This window comes from Fusarium vanettenii, assembly GCF_000151355.1.
Source record: "Fusarium vanettenii 77-13-4 chromosome 9 genomic scaffold NECHAsca_27_chr9_1_0, whole genome shotgun sequence".
NCBI classification, from domain to species: domain Eukaryota; kingdom Fungi; phylum Ascomycota; class Sordariomycetes; order Hypocreales; family Nectriaceae; genus Fusarium; species Fusarium vanettenii.
The window spans coordinates 314,000-336,864 of NW_003315858.1; the positions used below are offsets into that span (position 1 = coordinate 314,000).

Genomic DNA, 22,865 nt, shown 5'->3' on the forward strand with positions numbered 1-22,865 from the left:
TCGACCTTGAGTCTAAGGGTATTTGAGCCTAGCCTCGGAGACCTGACCTGCTTGGGTAAATTGGCTTCTACTGAGCCCATAGCTTAGTTCCCACGATGTAGTTATGTGCCTTGGGCCGGGTACGCCCTGGTCCTGAGGCGGGGAACCCTGGCTGTTATCCAAAGTGCGAGTGAGTGAAACCAAGTGTCGACGAGGACGGCTAGATCATCCGGTGGTCCAAAGATCCACTCAGGTAGCCGCCAAGGATCTGCTCGTCGTGAGCTTCGAGTCCGTTCTAGTCGCAGTCAACTTAGAATCCCAAGCTGGTTCCTGACCAGGGGAGTCACTTAGCATGAGTCAAGACTGGGGCTATCGGCCGCTACGGCGCAAGGCCGACAAACACCACACCCCCCTGTTCCAACGTCCACCGTCGGCCACTACGGTAAAAGCGCCGGCTCAAGCTGAGCAGATAACCATGACATGAAACCTTAATACGATGTGAGTCTATGATGCAAGTTTAAAATCTATAGGTACTATATACAAAAGGGTCCCCAACACCCCTCCGGGTAAGCCAAATACCCCATCCCTTATTATATATCGAGAATCGATATTTAGAGAGCAAACAGAGCGGCAGCAGCGACAACAAGGGCAGCAGCAGCAGTACCAGGTAGACCATTCTTTCCACCGAGGTTCTCGTCATCAGCAGAGGTAGCAGCCGGCGCAGCAGAGGCCGTGGTGCAGGCGCTCTCAGACTCTGCAGCGGGGATGTTATCTCGACGGCCGGGAACAGTGACGTTGAAGCAGGGCACGCGAGAGCTGACCTCGTCGGCCTCGGCGTAGATGATGTCGGCGCAGGCGTAGAACGTCTCATTCTTGGCCGTGTTCCAGGTGGCTTGGTACTGGAACTGTATTGTGGCCTTGTCGCCGACCTTCTTGCCCTTGGGGTCGGGGATGTTGAAGCATGTGTGGCCGGGTTCGAGGAAGGCAATGGAGCTGTCTTGGACGAGGGCCGTGAAGTCGTCATCGGACTTGGGGTCTGGATGGAGTTAGGACATGGTTAGGTAGGGGTGTAAGGGGACATACCATCCTCAAAGGAGATGCTGATCTTGGTGTCGTAAAAGGTATGCTGAGCAACAAAAGCAAGGTGACCTTCCTCTACGATGTGTTAGTCCTGTACACCACTAAGACAAGACGACTTACCAAGAGGGAACTTGGTCCTCTTTCCAACAGCGGCAGTAGAACCACAAGGGGCCTTTCGGTCCCCATCAGCCTTCCACTCTCTATCGTTCGGCCACATAAAAGCAGCGGGGCCCATTCCGTCACTAAAAGTCTGCGCAAATGCGGGTGCGGCTGCCAAGAACCCAAGGGTCAGGATGGAGGTTAGCGTGGGAGCCATGTTGAAGAGGTTGATTGTAAACAAAAGACCACTGATTTGAAGATGAGCTAGAATAGACTAAACCTCAAGTGAATAACACCTCTGGAAAAATGTAACAGAAGCCAAGGCGAACGTCTCTGCTGATATACTCTTGCCAGCATTCCCAGAGGGGAAGATCGTAATGGGGCACACACACACTCTCCCACTCACACAAGGATGTGCGCACAGGAATGATGTGACCAGGAATAAAAAGAACTACACAATACAATGGGGTTCGTGCCGTGCAACCGAGAAGCGAGTGGAACCAGCGAACCTGTTTGTCGCGTTGTCTAGACTGCAGCTGAACGCTACCTACGAGTAAGAAGTGAGAGATTGAAAAGAGGCCCGCGTTCAGCTTGTGGGTGGGGGTAGAGGTTTCCTGGAGAGGAGCACTGATCTTATCTGATCATCAGAGTGGAAATCGGATCATCATCAGCCAACGAGGACGCTTTGGCGTTTTCTCGACCACGCAGTGGTACCATGCGAAAAATAACGAGCTTTCTTTTCGCTTGTGAGTCTCGTGTATTCCCATTTGGGTTATTCTTAATTGCGAGAGACACATCCTGGTCTGCCAAGCGAGTTTACCGAAGCGTGGATTGTTTTCACTCCACGTTTTATTCGTCGGACTTTTGGGGTTGTGTGCATCGTGTAGTCTTGGCTTTGGAGACGCTGAAGAGGTCAATATGCAGTTTATCATTTGGGATATCCTTATTGGAGAGTCTGGATTGTGGCAGTCTGCCGTCATCGGCTAGGTTGGTATTCCAGGATCGAAAGCCCATGTCGACCTCCCACAGATCGTCCAGACGTTTACTCGAGGTATGCCTGCTGTTGGTTCTACTGCCAAGGGCCTTCTGTGGGCTGTGCATCACCTGCCTCGGGCTCACACAACGGTCCCTGCGTGTCATGTCGGCGTCGTCTACCCTATCATCCTGTTTTGATTGATATTGTTGTCTCGACAGAACCCATTTGGTTCTTTATCTTCTTGGTCTGTCTTAACTGTGCCCTTTGAACCATGTGATAATCTTCTCAGTTCGTCTTCAAATGTGATCCTCAGCATGACTTTTGCAGGAACCATCCCGTCGGGCTATGCTTCAACTTGAAAAAGAACCCATAGTGAACCAAAACACTGAACCATCGACCCTGAGCCAACGGAGAGGCCCCAAGATCAACTCGCCAGCCCTATATGACCCGTCGTCTTTTCATTCTTCTTTACATCTTCCTCATATTGCTTCCACCGATATTCCCTCTCAACACCCTTTCGTCTCTGTGCCGTATCGCATAGCTTCTCATTCCCACATTCGCACTCTCCACCCTCGCGTAACCAGCGATATGTAAGACTCCAACGATCCTTCCTTGGTCTCACTGTCCCATCTGGTAGGATATCAGTCTTGCGAGACTTGATACCGTGTGTCCAGTGAAGTCTCGAATCCCCGCTCATCTGCATCATGCTCCGTGGTAGCAAATCCACTTCTGTTTTTTCGCCCGTTTCCTTGTCGAGAAACTGCATGAATAACGGTGATCCTAGGGAAAGCGCATACAGTTGATCGAATGCACCGTGAGTGTCGACATGAGGTGGTATCCCAGTGCCAGGTGCGTAATGTTGGAGGCAGACCTGATCAGGCGAGCGACCTTCTGTGGTGGGAAGTAGAGGAACAAGCCAGTCCGGGAACGGCTTAAAAGGTATATCCTCATCGATCCCAAATGTCTTGTAGCTAAAGGTATACCCCCAGTGTAGTGATAGGCGCCCTGAGCGTGCAGGCCAGTCCAGCTCGTGCTGGAAGAGGTTGACAAGTTTGGCTTCGTGTTCTGGTGTGATGAAGTCCTTTTGCATCAAGATGCCAGAGGGCTTAGTAGGAAGTTCCTCCATGTTTGTGGTTTATATAGGCAAGCGCATCATCATGGAGAGCAAAGTTGTTGGAGACCTGGTCTGAATCAAGGTTCAACATCGTATGAGTCGCACATTGAAATGGGGCAAAATGAGAAATGGGTCGAGTTTTCCAATCACGTGACGCACTCAGTTGTCGAGGTTGGAAGTGAACCGACTTTGCATTTCCGATCGTAACTTCGCCTACAGGCTACCTATGGAAGATACGATAGACACAGCTCAGGCCAATACTCAGACAAGTCGGCTCTTGATTGATAGCGTCGGACTCGTTGACCCCCTGCGTTTACCCCGTCATAGATCCAGGGGCCTTTGTAGGGAACCATGGGGTCCCCGATTGGAGGCAAAGTCCCAAGACACTCCACGGGGAAGAGCCAAAACCCCATGACTGGTCGAGGTATCTGGTCTACATCTTGGCAAGTCACGTCGATGCTGAGTGAAAGCCATGCAGGTTGCCACACTTTCTTCCGGGGAACACGTAATCGTTCCTTCCACTGCTCATACTCCTCTTGAATGTATCTCTCGGCGTCGGCTCGGTTACAGATTTGCCCTCTTTTATCCCCGTATGTAACCATGAATCGGTATTCAATATCTGATTGCACGCCCAATGCGGCAACAAAGCGAAGCCAGCGATGAAACCAAACCCGGGGGTCATCTATGCTGGTGTAAACTTGTCTAAGCTCTGCTTGAATCGGTCTAGGATCCGGTTGCCGATTGAAAACAGGGGTTGCGGGCATGATGGGTGGGGAGAAATGTGGTTTGAGTCTCGAGATAGTGTCGTCGGTACTGCCGCGAAAGCGCGTACGTCGAAACCTGGCGCTTCTGTCCTGCGTGAACGTGAACCAGACGCGCCGAAGCCGGGATAAAACCTCACGCAGGTCGTCATTGCTCCCAGGGCTATACAGGGGCCAAAATCTTTCTTCTGCCATAGCCATATTGAGAAGCGCCATATTGAGAAGCCCTACACGCCTCGGGTCGTGGACCCAGATTTTCTGGGCAAAGTTGACGAAATGCTTAACGCCCGAAATCACCAAGGTATCTAGTTCGGGGTTTAAGTACAGAGTACCATTCTCTTCCACATGGTCTCCGAAAAGGTAGGTGCAAGGAAGCTGGACCCGATAGAATCGGGATGCGCAGGACCGGGATTCCGCATTGACATGGAATAGTTTGCTGATGGTTGAGCGCTGTAATGCAAGGATAACGTAGTCGGGAATTGGTCTGATCCAGTCGGCACGGTACGGCCAAGGCTTGTATTCGGCAATGTTGGTTCCACGGTCGATAAGATCGACAAAGAGAAGACGCTCATGGCAAAGTGCTTGTTCCCAAATCATGCACCGAATGTCGGTCGGGAGTTGAGGAAATAGGTGAAATTCACCCTTTGGCTTTGGGTTCAAGAGTTGCAAGTATGGGGTCGCGTCCTCTATGTCCATGTTCTCCATGGCGAGGGAAGTGGGATGAACAACGACGACGGCAGTAGCAACAAGAGCGAGACTGCAAAAGAGTAAGGTGCGGCCTCCTTTATGCTTGGGTCGGCAACAAAATGACCGACTTTAACGTGTGACTCACTTCCAAGATGATGTGAAACCGTGTGCGATGTCATCCACAGTGAACGCCTACATACAGAACCCGCTCGCCGCCGGTCAGTGAGTTTATGACTCGTCTTCTACTGTAGGCAGCAGAAAGACTAAAAAGAGGTCACTGTGGTGATTGGGATATGATGCTATGATGATGTCGTGTTCTTTGTTATAGGGGAAGTCTGGTCCTTGATGGGACAACTGCGCCGATAGATAGAGTTTATGACTCTTCTCATCAAAGGTAAACACAAAGAGTCAGACACGGCAGCAAACAAGCAACTGTTGACAATGCTGCATTCAAGCCATATCGGAAGTGACACTGCACAACAAGACAGCTGCTTCGTCATTGCTCTTGATTCGGTCTAGAACTCAGCGAGGCAGAGCAGCCACAACATCCAACCCCATCCTGGCCCCCTTTGGCAATTCCAAAACCTTCATCGTCGCCCTCGCCGGCCTATGCTCCCCAAGGTATTCAGCCGAAACCTTATTAAAAGCCTCAAAATCGTCGAAGTTGGTGAGGTAGACGTTCTGTTTGATGATGTGGTTGAGCGTGGTGCCAGATTCTTGAAGGATGATCTTGAGGTTCTCAAAGATGCGCCGAAGCTGAGCTTCAGCATCTCCTTCGATAAGTTTGTTTGTTTCTGGGTCGAGAGGGATGCAGGCCGTGGTAAAGACAAAGTCCCCGTGGACGACGGCGTGAACGTACGGGCCGATGGTGCGAGGGGCGCGGCTGGGACAGATTGTCTTCATGACTGCGGTTTCAAAGACGTAGATTTGAGTTTTGTATTAAAGGTAAGAGCATGACTCTTTCGAGATGACTGTAGTGACTGAAATGAAAGTCTGCAATAGAACATCGAGATGACTCCTTGGGCTTTTATCTTGGCTGAGAGCCCGCCGGGCCGAGACGATCAGCGGGCCGAGATGGCCCATCTCGAGTCAAGCAGTTATGCATGCCGTTCCGTCTTGGTGGATGTGTATTTTACCGGGATTTTCCTGCAGCCAGGTCGATACACACAGAGACTATGTATATTCGCACCCTGTTCTTGTTCTGGAGAGCGGACAGTTGGCACATGAGCTTGGGTCCGTGGCCACCCCGCCGGATTGACTATCTCAGAAAATCCTCATGAGTATTGGACAATCTTATGAAATATAAACCTAAGATTGATAGAAAGAGGTCTAAGATTAAACACAGTTCGCATAGAGTCTCTTCTAACTACATATCTAACCCTTACCTAAGGGGCATCATGAATCTATCTCGAGATGACAGGTTTTGTCGTCCGTATGCGCTGAGATAGGTAATCTGGAAAATGCAAAAGACTCTATCATGTGTGAAAACTCTTCTTGAACTTGGGATCATCATTCTAAACGACTGCTGACGAAACTCAACCAATTCACTTCTGAGCCAGGCGATCTTTGATTTCACCACGCTCCTTGACCACCCTGGCAATATCATCTCCCCTCTCTGACTGCAAGCTCTCAAACCCGTTGATAACTCCTTCCCTATCCCCTTTGCCCATCTCCTGGCTCATCTTGAACTTGCCCTCTAGTCGAGTGACTTCAATTTCGATGCCGATAATGTTCCTCTTCAGCAAGTCGACGAACTTCTCGGGCGCGTCTGTGACCTTCCACTCTGAGGGTCTATCCCCGCCAGTGTATCCCATCTGATTCGTCTCAGCATGGTGACTCAAGTCCGAAATAGCCTTTCCGAGGAATGAAGACGTCTCGTCGTTGTTCTCAAAGTAGATGCGCGCCTTTCCATAAGCTTGCGCAGCGGCATAGTTCCAAGTAGGCACTACTTTTCCAGTTGCAGGCTTTGTCTCCTTGTAAAATTTAGGCGTGACATAATGATGAGCTGGTCTGGTGAAAATGACGAGAACCTCATCTTCGAGAAAGTTGTTGGCGCCAGGGTTGGAGGTGCAAGCTTCCATCATGGCTTTGCTCTGGGGGTTTTGTCGGGCGAGATGGCCTCTCAATCGGCCAAGTTCGGTTTCGCTTGATTCATCTTGGACGTCGAGGATGAAGGGGATATGACTGCTTTGGAGGAAGGGGTATGTGGGGGATTTGATGCCTGTTGTGAGCAAGCCCAGAGGGTTCTCGTGAATGAGGCGTCGAAGAACGCGGAGATCAGTCTCTGCGTGGGCAGCTCGGATGTACATGGTGGAGGATGCACAAGGATTGTGATGAAATAAAGATAGAAAGAAGGTATTATGGGCGAGAGTAAAGTTAGACAGAGTGACAGGCACCAATTTGGGGTACATTAATTGCAAGGTGAAGCGCACCTCTTAAAGCCAGCGGCGGGATAGGCGGACCGCCGCCATATGACGACAGACCGGGCCGGTATGCGAGGTTCTCGGCGCGGCAAATCAACGACTCGGTCATTCTAAGCAGAGCCTAGAGCGAATCGAGAGAGCGACATTGGTCAGTAGTCGCGCTATCGGAAGCCCGTGGTTTACGCCCCCGGCTCCGACGTTGGACATAGTCACTTGGAAGCTTGTTTGCACATTTCGGTCCCGGAAAACGGCTCCGAAGTCGCCAGTGATCCACGGAGAACTTGTCCGAAGGTTGGTCTATAGATTTCAGAACGCTGGTATACTAATCAAATAAGGCTTTCTAATTGCACGAACGCCACCTGAAATAATCCTCACAAAGCTTTAAGCATGATATTATCTGTTTGAACCACCGTTCCAATAACAAAGTCATGATCCCCCACTTGAGTGTATCCCCATTTTTCGTATGCCTTGATCGCCCTCGGGTTCTCTTCCCAAACTCCAAGCCAAATGTTCTTGAAGCCTTGCTCTCGTGCCATGGTCTCAGTGGCCCTTTCCAAAGCACGTCCGACTCCTTTACCATGTGCCAAGGGGTGGACATATATGCGCTGAAGTTCAACCGTCTTTTCAACATGTTGGACGCAAGGTTCAGTTGTCCCCCGCGTGAGGTACGCAAAGCCCAAGATGTCATTATTCGCATCGGTCGCGACTATAACATCCTTGTCATGGTCATTTATATCCTTTGTGATAGCTGATGGAGTGTAGGACTCTTCGAGGAAAGCCTCCAGTTCGTGTGGCTCCACTGAATGACCAAACGTGATTGTGAAAACGTGGGCCCCAAGTTCTGCGACGCGACCAGCATCCTTGACGCTTGCCGGGCGGATAGTGACGGGCTTGTTGGTTGCTGCGATGGGCTGTGATTCTTTTACCGCCATTGGATCGATGGTTTTGATTTTAACGTAATATGTTGGCGAAAGTAAGCACGATGTTACGTGTTGAAGAGGTGAGGGTGTCGTGTGATGCTCAGAGGGTTCACGCAAGAAATTTGTTATGTCAGTCTCCTCTGACATCCCTTGATATTTAAAAGCTAATTCTAAATGAATCTCATTGTAAAACTTTCCCCAAGAACTGTTATCGGCAAAACCTCGAAGGTTCCACGGCATTCCCGATTGTCGAGATCAAGGCGTATTTTAGCGTGCGCCCTAATGTCAAATGGCAAACACGGGAGAGTGTCCACCTGCGAGATCGACACTTAATGGCAACGTCGGACCAATGTTCAAGAGAATCGTTATCAAGGGTATTTTTACGAAAGATACGACTATAGTAGTTACTGTATGATTGCCATCTTCACCCCGTATCAATACATTTAGCTCTCAACGCGCGCAAGATGACCACCATCTGCTCAATACTCGACCCCGGAAATGCCCATCTCTCACAGATCCGTATCCCCTTGTCTTGCAGTCGGTTCAAATCTGGGACTCTTAGGGGTTCGAGTTTGGAAAAGGCGGCGAATGATAGCAGCAAGACAACTGCCATTGTTCTAATATTCCTGTTAGCATTAGGACTTCGCTTCAAAAATAGGTTTTACTCGCCCATGTAGCAAGTTCTCTAGTGAAGCTGTAGGTGCGCGGACAGCATGTTCCACAGCATTCAAATACCCTCGGCAATGGAATAAACACCTTTCAGCATTTTCAAGCAAAGTCGCACTAGGAGATGCATCGGGTGCCAATGCGCAAACCTGATATAGGAAGGGCCTAAAAATGATATCCCCCGTCGTGTGATAGCGTATTGTGACCATGGTATCGTCTGCTCCAGATGGAGGATTGTCCAAGTTCGGCCGTATGCTATGAGGGAGGAGATGATACCAGCCGCCCAGTTGGTGGTTCAACTCGTTCGCCAGATTTGGGAGGCTTTCATCTGCCGAGTGTTCAGCAGCCCCATCACCTCCTGTACCTGGCTCAGCACCGGCATAAAGCACATAGTGAATGCGGTTGAGTAGACGGCGTGATGAGAGATCGGCGAGCCAACGGTGCATGTAAGGCTCGGATGGACCGTCAGACCAGGGATAGGGCAGCTTATCGACAATCTTTTCGATGCCGCTTCGAGGAAGATGATGCTCGGCGAGAATGTCGCTACGGGGAGTCAGTATCTCATGCATAGCACTTATCAGCAAGTACGCACCATTCAAGAACAAGAATTGCCCAAAAGACTCTGAGGATGGACTGATCTTGTGATCCGCCTTGGCCGTCTCGTAGCAACTTTTCAGAGCTGACCAGGAGTTAGCTGTGATCAATGCAACTCAATCGTTGGACTCACCGGATCCAATAATGTTGCACATCTGTAGATGCCATATGGACCAACCTCCAGGCAAGAAGAGGCCTGGATATATAACTATAGTAAAGAGCCGCCAGGTATAGCGCCTGTGGCAGGATGGGATTACCACCAAACGAGCACAGAGACTCGGCCAAGAGAAGTCGGACGGCAGGAGTGAAATACTGGATACCAGGATGCCAAGAAGGTTCTGAAAGGTTTGGTGTTGCAGCTGCGACAGCTCCAAGAGCCAAAACAACTAAGACAAGAGCTGAAGCGAGATCAGGTCGTAAGCCATCATCAATTGTCCGGTTGTACAAGTCGTGAAATGCCCTTTGGTCAAGAATAGGATGAAAATGATGCACTAGCCGAAAGAAGTTCCGTACCAGGATATCCGTCTCATCTGGCTGTAACGTGGGCAAGTTTATCTGGTTGGTCGGAACAGGGATGAGTTGCAGATCATCGGGGATAGGTCGACGAAGTTCAATATGAAGGAACAGGTCAGCAGGATAGTGACCCAGTAAAGCTTTGGCGGGTGCTGAGCGAAGGAGGTTTCCTGTGGTGGAAGAATGAGATAAGGGTATGTCCATGGTGGTGTTGAAGACATTATTGTTGGCAAAGTGAGATAGCGATGCGGTTCCTGGTCTGTCGGCCGTCGAAGGGACTGAGGCAGCTGCATTTTCAGGACTGATGGCTTCTCCATGGCGTGGTAAGGTATGGGGAGTAGAGACAGGACTCCTGTCCCTCCGTACTGCTATCGCATGGCGAAAGGTAGATTCGAGGGTCTCGAGCCGACTAAAGATTTCGTCGACTCGGTCCACCTCAACGGCGATTCGTCTGGCAGCTGCAGTCAGCAAACCTGGTGATTGGTGTATACAGATTCGGATGCGCATACTTGTTGCTCTCACTCTCATCGCGATATTCGCATTCAGAGTTGTTTGCCTCTTCACAGAGAGAACAAACCGGCTGCCGGCCATCACATTTTCTCTTTCTAGCGGTGAAAAGTCAATCATCAGCACAGTCCATCACGAAAAAGGCAGCGAAGAGCAGCAAACATGTCATGTCTGGCAGAATATCCGCCCACTGTCACTCTCGTGTAACCTACCTCTTCCTACAATAATTACAAGCCTTGGCGGCACGCTTCCGCTTCGCAGAATCCATGTCTGAGAGGGTAGGAATGAGTCTGCGGAGGAGGGCGGAAGATGGCGGAGGTTGGCGGCTTTTTTCTCCGCCCGGACACAAGTGGCCACATGTCGCGCCCTCCGGATCCACTTTTGACAATAGGGCACGGAGAAACTGAGTCACCGGCCCGGGCTTGACCGAGGAACTCCGGCATGGTATCGTCGGGGGTGCTCCGGGCAGCGTGCGGATGCGGAGGAGATTCCGAGGTTCTGAATGGGACCGTGGGGGGTCAATGATGCTCTATAGGGGGTGGATGACTTGGTGTGAGAGATATAGATGGTATATTCAGGAATGAACGTAAGCTCCCGGGTAGGCATAGCAGAAGATGGGAATGGATTAAAATACACAGAAGAAGTTATACTGTTTTCATCAGTCTACGACACGCTATCCAGAATCTATTCTTAGCAGATGTCGCACAAGGGAGACCTGCACTGAGTTAACGTGTACCAAAAGTCCGTCGAGAGATGCCGTGCTCTTTCGTTTTCCAACAACCTGAAAAGATGGGGGCTGCGAAGTCTCGGAAAGAGCTGCTTCGACACCGCCACGTCAGGTTCTACACGCTCATGGTACTAATGTCCCATCCTGAAGGTCGCAGATCGGTGGGCCAGCTTCGAAACCTGGGTTATAATATTACCAGGGTGTGCATCGAGAAGATGACTCTCTCTAACCCAGCCCCTTCTCCCGCTTATTAATGACTTGAGCATCTACTGTGAAAGTGCGTAGTCTGCTTGAAACTGCCCGCGATGCTGGTGCTTGGATCAACTAATAGCATCTCCGTGGGAGATCAGTGGTAGCTACCTCCCGTTTTGTGTCACCGGTGTTTCTTAGTTGACTGTCAAGTTAAGCTAGAAAATGGTCTTCTAGAATCATTTTGAACTCAGCCATAACCTTTAAACTTCACGGGTAATGCAGATCATTATCTAAATGCCGCCGGACTATTGAGCAATCCCGTCCCTGGGCCGCATGAGCCTGGGCCGTATCCACGGCCTCCGATTATACGGGATCACAACCTCCCCGAACTTCCGTGGAAGTAAATGTCATACTCGGTTATACATACACGTGAACTACAGCTATAAATATCCCTGATTTGTCCATTCGGATTCCTTTTCTACCAATTGCTAGAGCAACAACTTCTCCCGACGTTTTCAGGCCTTAGTCGACGCCATGGTAACTGTGCCAAACACGTTCAACAATGTGGAGCCAATCCAGAGGTATCCTTCATCCGGACTGTCCATCCTAATTGTGGGTGGCGGCATTGCAGGTCTCGGCATGGCAATCGAAGGATACCGAAAGGGTCATGATGTTCGTGTTATTGACCGCCGGCCTAATTTCGAAGACTACGGTACGGCCACCCTTTCTTCTACCTTCTTAATATGATGTACTAAGCTTCTGAAAGGCGACATCATTGGAATTGGTGATTCGGTTTTGAACACCATGAAGAATTGGCAAGGCTTCCTTGACGCGTGCTACGAATCACCATTCCCCAGGGAGTACCATGCGTACAAATTCGACGGTGGCTTCATAGGGAAGCTAGGTGAAGGCCTGGGCATGTGTCGATCCCTCTTCCATTCACTACTCCATCAGTACACTCTACACCTCGGCATTCCCATCCGCCACGCTGCCAAGGCAGTTGACTATTTCGAGACGGACGACCACGCTGGTGTCCATCTCGAGGATGGTGAAGACCTCACTGCCGACATAATTGTGGCTGCTGATGGGATTGGCTCTCGATCATGGCGGCTCATAAATAGAACCACGGAACAGCCCATCAGTTCAGGTTTTGCCTTGTTTCGAAGCACTTACCCACTCGAACAAGCTCTCGAGTCCTTTGGTTGCTCAAGTCTGGAAAGACATTGACTGCGAGTCTCGCCTATACTTTGGCCCTGACGCCCACATGGTTCTGGGAAAGACAAACAACGAAATCATATGGATGCTTACGCACAAGGTATAGAGCCCACACTCTCTCATGATTCAAGGTCGGAAGTCCAGCAGCTAATAATTATAGGATGATGGAGGTGCTGAAGAAGACTGGGCCAAGCCCACCGACCCTGAGAAGGCACTCCCTTACATTGAGGGATGGGCACCATGGTTCAAAGACCTCATCACCCTCACCCCAGAGGATGGTGTCGTGGACTTTAAGCTCATGTGGCGTAACCCAAAAGAGAAATGGGTTTCCCCAAAGGCCAGAGTCGTTCAGATCGGAGACTCGGCTCACACCTTTCTCCCCACTTCTGCAAGCGGTGCAACCATGGCTCTTGAAGATGCCTTTTCTCTCGCGGCTCTTCTTCAGCTGAGTGGAAAGAGTAATGCTCCTCTGGCTCTCAGAGTCCAGAACAAACTTAGGTGAGTGATGGAGAACACGCGTGAGGGTTTATCTATCTAACTGCCCGCAGATTCGAGAGAGTGACTTGCGCCCAGAAGATGGGCTTCAAAAACAGGGAGAACTTTCACAACACCGACTGGGACGCTGCCGCCAAAGACCCTTCTTTGATTCTCAAGCAGGTCGATAAATGGGTGTCCCATCATGATGCCGAGCAGTACGCATATGAAATGTACGGCAAGTGCGCGAATTACATTGTTGGTGGGACTCCATTCGAGAACACAAACACGCCTCCTGGTCATGTATTCAAGCTTTGGACTGTCAGTGAGCTATTGGACCTTGCCGAGCGTGGGGAAAAGATTGTCGACGACGGGGACTGGTCTTGATTTGTTCTCCCTTTGGAGTGATTATGTTTGTCTTGGATAAACATGTTTGCGGCTTTACGATTTGAGATAGAAGGACTCGTCTCGATTGATACAACTAGAATGAATGGAGGATTTGAATATATTATTAGACTCGCTTCATTCCTACTGTGATTTAAAGGTGTGATTACTCTTAGATCAATTAATCCTAATGCTAGACTAAGACTATCTCTTCAACCCTCTGCAGATCATGAATTATCTCTTTGTTATCCACATCATCTGAATCGAAATAAATGCATCCGATCCTACGAAACTCCTTCCGCTCAGCCCTTACTCGTTTCTCTGGGCTGACAGGCGTGACTACCAGCGCCCTGTAAGATCTATCATCTTTACACCTGGACTCGGATAGAAATAATGCAAATATCTCATTCTCCTCAACCCAGGAGCGTGTCTCAGCGGTGTGGCGTCCAAGCCCATCGAAATCCACAGCGGACCCATGTCGGTCACTATGGGGCGTGCGTAGCCTGATAAACTGCGTCCAGCCACTCCGGACATCCTCATAAGTGTCTGGCGGCTCACATTGCTCCAATCTCACCAAGGGAGCTTGCAGGCTGATCCAACCATCCACCACTTCGCCAAGTGGGTTTTGAACAGTCTTGGGTGTCACGCTGTAGCCAGTAACAACTGCAATGTCAGTCCAGTCGCCAGCGGTGTTGTGAACTGAACGCCTGTCGAATGAAGCCGGGCTCCACGTTGGAGCAATGTATCCTTTGTCTCCTGGCAGAGGTCGCTCATCTGGAAAAGCGATGCCTTCTTGCATTCGATTAAAAGCTGCCCAGCCCAACCCTTTGACCAATGTGTCGCTCCACAGGCCTGCGACGTATTCGACATCCTGAGGGTTATCCAGTGCCCTGTTCCACGCCGCATCAGCGCTCAACTTGCTCTTGATTTCAGCCGCTAACCCTGAAAGAGCTGGGAACCAATCGGTCTTGACCGTGAGTTGTCGTGTAGTAAACTCCTCCAATATCAAGCCCCACATATGGTGAATGGCGGGAACCCTGGATAGGTGAGATATATCTAATGTTTTATCATACCCCGGATCTAAAGAATTCCAACGGCCCAAAATTGCGATGCCATCTTCAGATAGAAAGTGGCAGTTGCATTCAAAAAAGAGTTGCTCACTCGTAAAATGCAACACGCGATGGGAAAGGAGGCGTTCTTGCATAGCCCAGGCCCGGGATGATAGAGGCTGACCCATCAACGCGAGTAAAACTCGCTTCTTGAATGTTTTCCAGGCGGGGGTCTCAAAGACATACGCTGGTACGTTGGTTTCTTTCGGTGTTGTTACAGTGGCTGAGCCGGTGTTGTCAGGAGTAACTTTCAACGTTATGGGCACATGCCTTCGTGCCCCCCTTTGGAGGAACCCATGAACAGACCCTGGCGCGCCGTCCGCGGAGATGGTTAAGAATGCTCCGGCATAGACTCGCTGCATAGCAGCAGCCTCTCTGGCCCAGTCATCAGGATCGTCTTGGCAAATGCAGAGGGAATCGATCCAGAGGAAGCGTATGCCAAGATGGCGTGTGACGTTGATTGCATCTTGGAAAGTCTGAGGGAGTTCCCGTACGAAGATAGTGTTCAGGTGACTAGGGAGTGTTGCATGTGTAGTTTTCCCACGATGTGAGGTGTCAACTCCCCAACAGTGACTAAGGGTCACATAGGAATCGGATCTCGTCGTGCCTTTCGTCTCCCACAGACGTATTTTGCTTGGATCATCAAATGCGTCCAGATCAAGAAGTCGGGAGGGAGGTGAATTTTGAGGGGGGCGACAGCCGTCGTGGCTAGACGCACAGTTGTGTATCCAGCCAGCAACCACGTCCAGGGTTCTCCCAGACCCAGCATTGGGATCAACTCGAGCCCCGCGAACTCGTCCAGTAACCGATGTTCTGCGGTCCGATAAATTCGAAATCGAATACATTGACTCTTCTGATTCGACGCAGAACCCAAAAACGTCAATCATGTAGAGGTACTTCTCGTTCTTGCTACTTGCAACGACCACGAAGCCATCCGCCCCATCAACACGTTGGACCAACCTGAGGGTCCACTTAGTCGGAAGAGCATGGCCTAGGTGATCAATCCACCAGGCTCTATCGTAGGCACTCTGCTCCATCTGTTTAAAATCTTGGATGAACTTTTCAATCTTTTGCAAGATGACTCTGCAAAGCGGGCAGTTCTCTGCTGAAAGGGAGAGTGAATCAAGGCTGGAATGATGGAGTAACCCAACTTGGTCAATAGCGGGTGCATCATCGTCATCGCCGTGGATGCGAACAAATGGTATAGCACAAGGATGGAGGGAGCCAACGCCAGACCTTTGTAGTGTCGGTAGCGGTGTTGGGACCACCAAGGCTGGGAGACATAGAGAGCATATAGTCATGGCGGTGGTGTTGGGGGGATTTGAAGGGGAAATATTCTGAGGCGAGATATTTGTTGGCAGCGACTATTGTTAATAAGCAGCCCATCACTCCCGGGCTGCCCATCATCTTCTATTATTGGAAACCATTCAGACCGTCGTACGGCTTTGTGGGGGGGCCTCCAAATTAGCCGGCTTTCCCACCAATCTACGAGATCGCCTTGCCGCTCGGTGATCCTTTTGCAATGGCGGCTATTGTCGTATTGGGCCTTGTAGGTAGCACTTGGGTCAAGGAAAAAACAAGACACGAGGATAAATATATTACTTAATTCTCCTCTAAATATAATTAATAAATTATAATAAAAGTATATAAAAAATCTCTTAATTATTATATTATTTTATAATTTTCTTTATAAATTAATTAATTAAGTTTATAAAGATTTAGGTAGTTCTTTAAATACTCTAGCGTCTTACTCATTTCTTTGCCCATGTGGTAGGTCAGGCCTCGGAAAAACACACAACGCAATATAAGTCATCCCCAGTGATAGCCCTACTCTCAGACAATCCCTATCTGCTATGCTGCAAAGGCAGTAGACTATCATCAGATTGAGAATGAAGCTGATGCTCTTCTAGAGAATGGTGGAGAGAGTATACCTGATAGTACCGTGGCTGCCCATAGAATTAACTCTCGATCGTGGTGAGTCATAAATGAAACCAAAGAGCCCTCTATTAGCTGATGCTTGAAGGGCATCGGTTGCTAGCTTTGTCTATACTTTATTCTAGGAGCTTGTATAGTTCTAGCCAACATGAACAAATAGATGATCAGGTGCATACACAACAGATAATCTTGAACTCACTCTCTTCGAAGAAGAAAACCCAGTACAGCATTCCATCATTTGCGATTAAATCTCCCGCAATTTTTTTTCTTCTTACCAGAGGCTCATAACAATCTTCTCATTACTCCGTGGACTCTTCGGGGTATTCATCCACATTGGAACAGCTATAGGATCTAATATTTAGATTGCCATATTTTCTATATATACCTTGACTATCTATGGAATTTTCTATGTACAAGAATGCAAAGCCGCACAATAGTTAGGGTTATGCCTAAGCCTGAACGGTGGCGCCGGTAACCTCGAGGGTGTAGTCCAGACCCTTGGAGACCTCGTCGCTCAGGTTGAAGCCATCGTACAGAATAGGCTCAGCAGGAGCATTAGCCACAACAACACTGACCTGCTCACCAGTCTTGACGGGAACAGTAGCAGCACCGTTGGTGAGGGTAACGTAGGATGATTCACCGCCCTCACGGTAGACAACAACAGTGGCGACAAACTCGGCATCAGAGGTCACCTTGACCTGAACCTCGCTGCCAGAGACGGCCAGGGGAATGATGTTGGCGCCCATGTATCGGGGCTGGCGGTCAGCCTTGGGCTTGTAGCCGTTTCCGGAAGCCTCGACGTTGGCAAAGTTGATGGTCTCGCGCTGGGCGAAGAAGACCTCCTGAGCAGAGGGGTGGCCGATGTCGACGTAGGCCATGCGGGCCCAGTAGCGACCGACAATGTCGCCGACGGTGGCGTTCTGGGAAACGCGGGCGAGGGTGTGGAGAGGAGTCTCGTTGCTGCCCTCCTGGTACTGGACCATAAGCTGTCGCAGAGTGTCCTGGCCGAGGCCGGCAAAGTCATCCGGGTTGTTGGTGAGGTAGGTGAAGAAGGGCCAGGCTTGGTAGTAGTTGCCGGTATCGACAGATCCATCGACAATGACCTGGTGAGAGTCACCGAGGACCTTGTTAAGCTCAATCTCAGTGGCAGAAGTCTCCTGGTTGTGGTTGGATCGAGCATCTGCGCAGATGTCGGAGGTCTTGTAGGTATCAGCAACCCAGTTGGCGAGGGTCTCCCACCAAGCACCAGTTCGGCCCTGATCAACCCAGGTGCGCTGGTGGTAGTGAAGGCCGTGGCCATATTCGTGAACAGTGACGCCAGGAACAGCCAGATACTCGTTAACAACTTCGAGCCAGGCCAGCCCAGTCTCGTAGTCGGAGTGCATCACACCAGCGGCGTTCTCGAGAGTACCAACAGAGTAAATGTTGGTCTTGTAGTGCTCTCCAGTGCCCTCCACATCATTGAAGGACAGACCGGGAGAACGCCACTTGAGGGTTCCAACAAAGCAGTCGTACGCTCCCTCCAGCATGTCAATAGCCTGGCTGACTTCGTTGGCGTTTCCACCATAAACTCGGAAGTGAGCGGAATCCTTGAAGCTGCTGCCACCAGGGCCAACGTTTGGGTTCGCCGTGTAAGTCGCGGGTGCCGCCTGGGCATCAGCAGTTGGGGTAGCGGCCTGAGGAGCAGCATGGCTGCCCACAGCGAGAAGGCCGAGAGCGGCAGTCTTTCGGTTGATGAAACCCATTTTGAACGAACGGCAGTTTTAAAAAAGAAGGTTAAAAATAAGGTAAAGAATGGAAGTGAATTCAAGGTGCTTAATCGACCAACCACTTCACCGGGACCATAGTCTTCTTTATATTCCCCTATCACGATAAAACATCCGACGGGAGTTTACACAAGTTCCATCAGTCAATTGGTGGACTATCAAACCCGTCTGGGATAGTTTCGTCAAAACGTTTCAGAACCAGGGATCAGTGGGCAGAATGACAGAAGCGAGTCCCTGCACTGTGAATACGAAAAGGCGACGAGTGAGAGTGTGCCAGATGGGTCCAAACAACGGGGGGCTTTAAATTGCAAAGGGGAAATGTTACCGTTTCAGTGATGGGCGCATTCCCACAAACGGGGGTCTCGATGGCGAATTAAAAGAGGGTGACATATGCAGGCCAAGCTTCGACTTCAAAAGGAGGAAGCCATCGCGAGATAATCTAATTCACCAAAAAGACACAACCAACAACTGTGGCTGGTATCGTCGCAGTTTGAGACTACTCTTAGCAAAAAGATCATTGCTTTGCCTCCCCCTGTGGCGCTTTCTGACGTAAGCTCCGATGATTACCCGCTATGGGGGTCACGCAATCTGGCGTCCGCATTTTGCGCCGCCGTCTCAAGACCAGAACCAACAGACCTCCTTATTCCCACGATTTGCTGATCTCGCGTGTCAACAAAGCCTTTCACTCATTTGACGCAACGTGGCGCAAAGATGCCTTCTCACCAGGTCGACGATATTAGAGACCACCAGCCTCTGCTGGCCGAGGACCGCGATGAGAGTCGCGAGGGGTCCGCCGAGTACCCGCCCGATGATCGACACGCGCAGGCGCAGGGGTCATTCACGCGGAATCTCGGAGCCGTCGAGGCCTTTGGCATTGTCGTGAGCATCGTCATCGGCAGTGGCGTCTTTACGTCGCCCGGGTCAATTGACACCAATGTTCCATCCCCGGGCATCGCTCTTATGATCTGGCTCGTCGGCGGTGGTCTTGCTTGGACTGGAGCCACGACTTTTGCCGAGCTCGGCACCGCCATTCCTGGAGAAGGTTTGAAGCTGAGACATGAGTGGATGAGATTTGTTTTGGTGCTAACTACATACCAGGTGGTGTTCAGCCTTACCTTCAGCACATCTTTGGTCCAGTGTTTGGTTTCCTGGCAGCATGGACCTGGATTGTTGCTATTATGCCGGCGACCCTCGCCATTCTTAGCATCGCCTTTGCTGAGAGCGCCTTCTCGGCTGCTGGTGTCACTGATGCCTCCGGCACGGTTGAGCACAAGCTGCTATCCATCATGGTCCTTGTCGGCATGAGTGTTGCCAACTCAATTAGCACCAAGGCCAGCACGCGTCTCAACAACTTTTTTGTCGTCACCAAGTTCTTTAGCATTCTAGTTGTTGTTGTCGCTGCCATGGCTGTCATTGGTATCCATCTCGCGCAGCCCAACCGAGAGATTGGTGGAGAGGAGTGGTTCAGCCAGTCTTGGTTTTCTTGGCGCAAGACGCTGAACCCCGATGGCACCGAGACTGATTGGACGCAGCTGAGCCAATGGGAAATTTTTGGCCACTACTCGGCTGCCCTGTATGCTGCTCTCTGGGCTTATTCTGGCTGGGACAAGGTGAGTTGTCTAATCACTTGCATGGAGTTTCCTGCTGACGCATGCAGGCCATCTATGTCACCTCTGAGCTGTCACAGCCTGCCAAGCAGCTGCCTCTGGCTATCAACACGTCGATTCCCACCGCCATTGTTTGCTTCTTTTTCGCCAACGCTGGATACTACATTCTTCTGCCCTGGAAGGTTGTTTCCACCACTGACAGCGTGGCAGTGGTAAGTTGAAATCTTGATATCTGCTTGAACAGTTTGATTGATATTCTTCTGTGTAGACTGCTATCACATTGCTCTTGGGCCGTGGCTTTGGCATCTTGATGGCCATCCTCGTTTGCCTGGTTATCGCTGGCTCTCTCCTCGGCAACTCATTCGTCGCCAGCCGCATGACGGTTGCTGCAGCCAAGAAAGGCTGGATCCCTGACTACTTTACCATTGTTGGCCGAGTTGGCTTCACTGTCGACTCAAACACCAACAACCGCTCCCGAGACAGCCAGGGCAAGACTTCCGATGCGCCCATCAACGCTGTCATTCTTTCGGCCCTTCTCGGAACCATGTACATCCTGTTTGGCGACTTCCGCGCCCTCCTGACTCTCAACGGTCTCGCCGAGTTTTCCTTCTTCTTCCTCACGGTTCTTGGCGCCATCATCCTCCGGTACCGCGAGCCAAAGCTTCACCGTCCTTACAAGACGTACTCGTTCAACCCTGTCCTGTTTGTTCTCGTGAGCGGGTTCGTCATTGTGAGGGGAGCTCTCTTTGCGCCCCAGCAAGCCCTCGTCATTATCGTCGTTTGGGCTCTTGGCCTTATCTTGTACAAGGGCAAGCAAATGATCTGGGCGAGGACATCAAGGTAATCAACTGGCGCCGTGTCTTCAGCGTGACAGATTTGGTTTAACGTCACCTAGCAAGAAGGCGTAGATATCCGGTCATGGCATGAGCGAAAGATGACTCACTAAACTTCAATTCTTACGGGACGGCATTGGACAGTCTCTTTACATTTTTCATGCATGTTCCAACTCACACGAGAACGGACGCAAGGCTTGTTTCCCTGGTTACACGGTTGATATTCTCCTTTTTCTTTATCAGATTTTCAGGATAGAGATGTGTCATGTACAAAAGATAATGGGGCCCGGGGGTGTTTTCGATCTCATGTATACGCCAGATATGCATTCAGCGAATAATAAAATGACCAGCATTTTTGTTTGAGACTCTTGCCGTTACCCCGTCTGTTCAAGCGAGCTCAGGGTTGAGCTGATGACGTGACTGCTAGCTTGCTGCGTGGTTTTATCCGCTGCTTTATATCCAGCATTATCAAGCAGTCTAAAGTGATCTGTAGTCCGCTTGAGGCACTTCTAACCGGAGATGATACGGCTTTATCAGGATAATATGTGCCGTGGCCAAGACTTGAAAGAGACGGCGCTATCGCTTGAGGCTCACGCAATGGTGGTCGAAATGGCATCATCAACCCCGACCACCGATTGGCAGCCAGACAACACCAATTTCGACCCAAACTTTTCTAATAAAGGCAATTCTCGTCGGATACATGGATCCTAGTAGATACGCGTACTCTTTAACCCCCCACAGATGGTTGATGTGCTCGGTCATGATAGTGACGAGTGACGACTCGGTCGGTTTGCGGGGGCGGGATGGAAAGAGCTTTAGCGAGGTGCATGAGATTCCCCAGGATGAGGATCAGCATAAGTTGGTGCCGTTCCCTCTGCAGGAGGTTCGACATTCTTTGCAGCTGCAGGCAAAATGTCGAGTCCACCGGTTAGGAAATGGTACCATTGGTACTCACCTACTGATACACCCGAAGAGAGAAAGCTCATCTTGAAACTTGATTTACTACTTGTTCCTTATGCTTTTGCTATTTACTGGGTGAAATATGTCGATCAGACAAACATCAGTATGTTTACCTACCTCTAACGTTGAACCCGTGCTAACTATTCAGACAATGCCTACGTTTCTGGTATGGCCGAGGAACTTGGCTTCAATGGAAACCAGCTAGTTCAGTTCCAGACAATCTTTGTCGTTGGAAACGTCGTCGGCCTTCTCCCCTTCATCTACCTCTTCCCCCGCGTCCCCATGCACTATCTAGTCCCCAGTCTTGACCTCGGCTGGGGAATCTTTACCCTGTTGCAATACCGGGCACATAGTTATGCTGAAATTATGGCATATCGCTTCATGGTATCCATCTTTGAGGCTTCATACTTCCCCGGTGTTCACTTTGTCCTGGGTTCTTGGTATCGAAGTGACGAGATTGGTCGACGAGGAGGTACCTTTTACATCGGTCTTACACTTGGTACCATGACGGCTAGTCTTCTTCAAGGAGCTGCGACTCAGTATCTTGACGGCGTCAATGGTCTTCCAGGTTGGCGCTGGGCGTTCATCATCAACGCTATCATCACGCTCCCTCTGGCATTTATCGGCTACTTTATCTGGCCTGGAACACCAGACAAGCCCAACCGTCTCGTCATGAAAAAGTCTGAAATCGCTCTCGCAAAGGCAAGACTAGAACGAGCAGGCTCCAAAGTCCAAAGCACACCCTTTTCCTGGACTTTACTCCGTCGCATCTTTACAAGCTGGCAGTTCTACCTCTTGGTCATCTGGGATATCTTCTTCTTCAACACAAGTGCCAACAGTGCTGCGTTTCTACTATGGATCAAGAGTCTTAACCGATACAGCACGACGAGACTGAACCAACTTGGAGCCATCAGCCCCGGTCTTGGTATCTTTTTCGTCCTATTCATCAACTTTAGCGCCGATCTCTGGATTGGAAGACCAGCAGCTATCACGTTGGCGTCTGCCATCAACTTTACAGGACTCGTCATCCTAGCAGTCTGGGATGTGCCAGAGGCAGCAAAATGGTTTGCTTTTAGCGTTGGATTTTCTGCTGTTGCGGTGTCTTCTGTGCTGTATGGATGGGCGAATACTATCTTGAGACACAACAACGAGCAAAGAGCTTTGACTCTAATTCTCATGACGGCGATTGCTACTTCAACGAATGCATGGATCCCGCTGCTCGTGTATCCTACGGTGGAAGCACCTCGTTTCCCAAAGGGATATGTCTACTCGGCGGTTATGGTTGTCGGGCTGGTTGCTATGACGCAAGTCATTCGCATTGTCTTTGGAAGTCATGGGTAAGTC

The 22,865-nt window shown here is 50.3% G+C and overlaps 11 protein-coding genes across 11 annotated transcripts; 3 read left to right on the forward strand and 8 right to left on the reverse strand.

Moving 5' to 3' along the window:
• Positions 1-590: 590 nt before the first annotated feature.
• On the reverse strand, positions 591-1,375 carry NECHADRAFT_84428 (uncharacterized protein; the record flags this gene model as incomplete). Its single annotated transcript, XM_003043814.1, has 3 exons — positions 591-1,015; positions 1,063-1,134; positions 1,180-1,375. The coding sequence occupies 3 exons, from the start codon at positions 1,373-1,375 to the stop codon at positions 591-593; spliced, it is 693 nt and encodes a 230-aa protein (XP_003043860.1).
• Positions 1,376-2,558: 1,183 nt separating this feature from the next.
• NECHADRAFT_48165 (uncharacterized protein) lies at positions 2,559-3,260 on the reverse strand (the record flags this gene model as incomplete). The annotated part of the gene is made up of 1 exon (XM_003043815.1): positions 2,559-3,260. The coding sequence occupies one exon, from the start codon at positions 3,258-3,260 to the stop codon at positions 2,559-2,561; it is 702 nt and encodes a 233-aa protein (XP_003043861.1).
• A 1,958-nt stretch (positions 3,261-5,218) lies between these two features.
• NECHADRAFT_84430 (uncharacterized protein) lies at positions 5,219-5,599 on the reverse strand (the record flags this gene model as incomplete). Its single annotated transcript, XM_003043816.1, has 1 exon — positions 5,219-5,599. The coding sequence occupies one exon, from the start codon at positions 5,597-5,599 to the stop codon at positions 5,219-5,221; it is 381 nt and encodes a 126-aa protein (XP_003043862.1).
• A 606-nt stretch (positions 5,600-6,205) lies between these two features.
• NECHADRAFT_95966 (uncharacterized protein) lies at positions 6,206-7,005 on the reverse strand (the record flags this gene model as incomplete). Its single annotated transcript, XM_003043817.1, has 2 exons — positions 6,206-6,243; positions 6,273-7,005. The coding sequence occupies 2 exons, from the start codon at positions 7,003-7,005 to the stop codon at positions 6,206-6,208; spliced, it is 771 nt and encodes a 256-aa protein (XP_003043863.1).
• A 485-nt stretch (positions 7,006-7,490) lies between these two features.
• Positions 7,491-8,051, reverse strand: NECHADRAFT_48313 (uncharacterized protein; the record flags this gene model as incomplete). The annotated part of the gene is made up of 1 exon (XM_003043818.1): positions 7,491-8,051. One exon carries the CDS (start codon positions 8,049-8,051, stop codon positions 7,491-7,493), a length of 561 nt encoding a protein of 186 aa, XP_003043864.1.
• A 756-nt stretch (positions 8,052-8,807) lies between these two features.
• Positions 8,808-10,587, reverse strand: NECHADRAFT_95968 (uncharacterized protein; the record flags this gene model as incomplete). Its single annotated transcript, XM_003043819.1, has 8 exons — positions 8,808-8,822; positions 8,855-9,215; positions 9,253-9,265; positions 9,298-9,399; positions 9,433-9,477; positions 9,509-10,270; positions 10,335-10,417; positions 10,532-10,587. 8 exons carry the CDS (start codon positions 10,585-10,587, stop codon positions 8,808-8,810), a joined length of 1,437 nt encoding a protein of 478 aa, XP_003043865.1.
• A 1,185-nt stretch (positions 10,588-11,772) lies between these two features.
• NECHADRAFT_84433 (uncharacterized protein) lies at positions 11,773-13,314 on the forward strand (the record flags this gene model as incomplete). Its single annotated transcript, XM_003043691.1, has 5 exons — positions 11,773-11,950; positions 12,005-12,286; positions 12,405-12,553; positions 12,614-12,951; positions 13,002-13,314. 5 exons carry the CDS (start codon positions 11,773-11,775, stop codon positions 13,312-13,314), a joined length of 1,260 nt encoding a protein of 419 aa, XP_003043737.1.
• Positions 13,315-13,504: 190 nt separating this feature from the next.
• Positions 13,505-15,721, reverse strand: NECHADRAFT_48202 (uncharacterized protein; the record flags this gene model as incomplete). The annotated part of the gene is made up of 1 exon (XM_003043820.1): positions 13,505-15,721. One exon carries the CDS (start codon positions 15,719-15,721, stop codon positions 13,505-13,507), a length of 2,217 nt encoding a protein of 738 aa, XP_003043866.1.
• Positions 15,722-16,804: 1,083 nt separating this feature from the next.
• Positions 16,805-18,100, reverse strand: NECHADRAFT_84435 (uncharacterized protein; the record flags this gene model as incomplete). The annotated part of the gene is made up of 1 exon (XM_003043821.1): positions 16,805-18,100. One exon carries the CDS (start codon positions 18,098-18,100, stop codon positions 16,805-16,807), a length of 1,296 nt encoding a protein of 431 aa, XP_003043867.1.
• Positions 18,101-18,693: 593 nt separating this feature from the next.
• Positions 18,694-20,572, forward strand: NECHADRAFT_95971 (uncharacterized protein; the record flags this gene model as incomplete). The annotated part of the gene is made up of 5 exons (XM_003043692.1): positions 18,694-18,789; positions 18,920-19,163; positions 19,220-19,731; positions 19,800-19,940; positions 19,997-20,572. The coding sequence occupies 5 exons, from the start codon at positions 18,694-18,696 to the stop codon at positions 20,570-20,572; spliced, it is 1,569 nt and encodes a 522-aa protein (XP_003043738.1).
• Positions 20,573-21,473: 901 nt separating this feature from the next.
• On the forward strand, positions 21,474-22,862 carry NECHADRAFT_48265 (uncharacterized protein; the record flags this gene model as incomplete). The annotated part of the gene is made up of 2 exons (XM_003043693.1): positions 21,474-21,624; positions 21,670-22,862. 2 exons carry the CDS (start codon positions 21,474-21,476, stop codon positions 22,860-22,862), a joined length of 1,344 nt encoding a protein of 447 aa, XP_003043739.1.
• Positions 22,863-22,865: the final 3 nt, after the last annotated feature.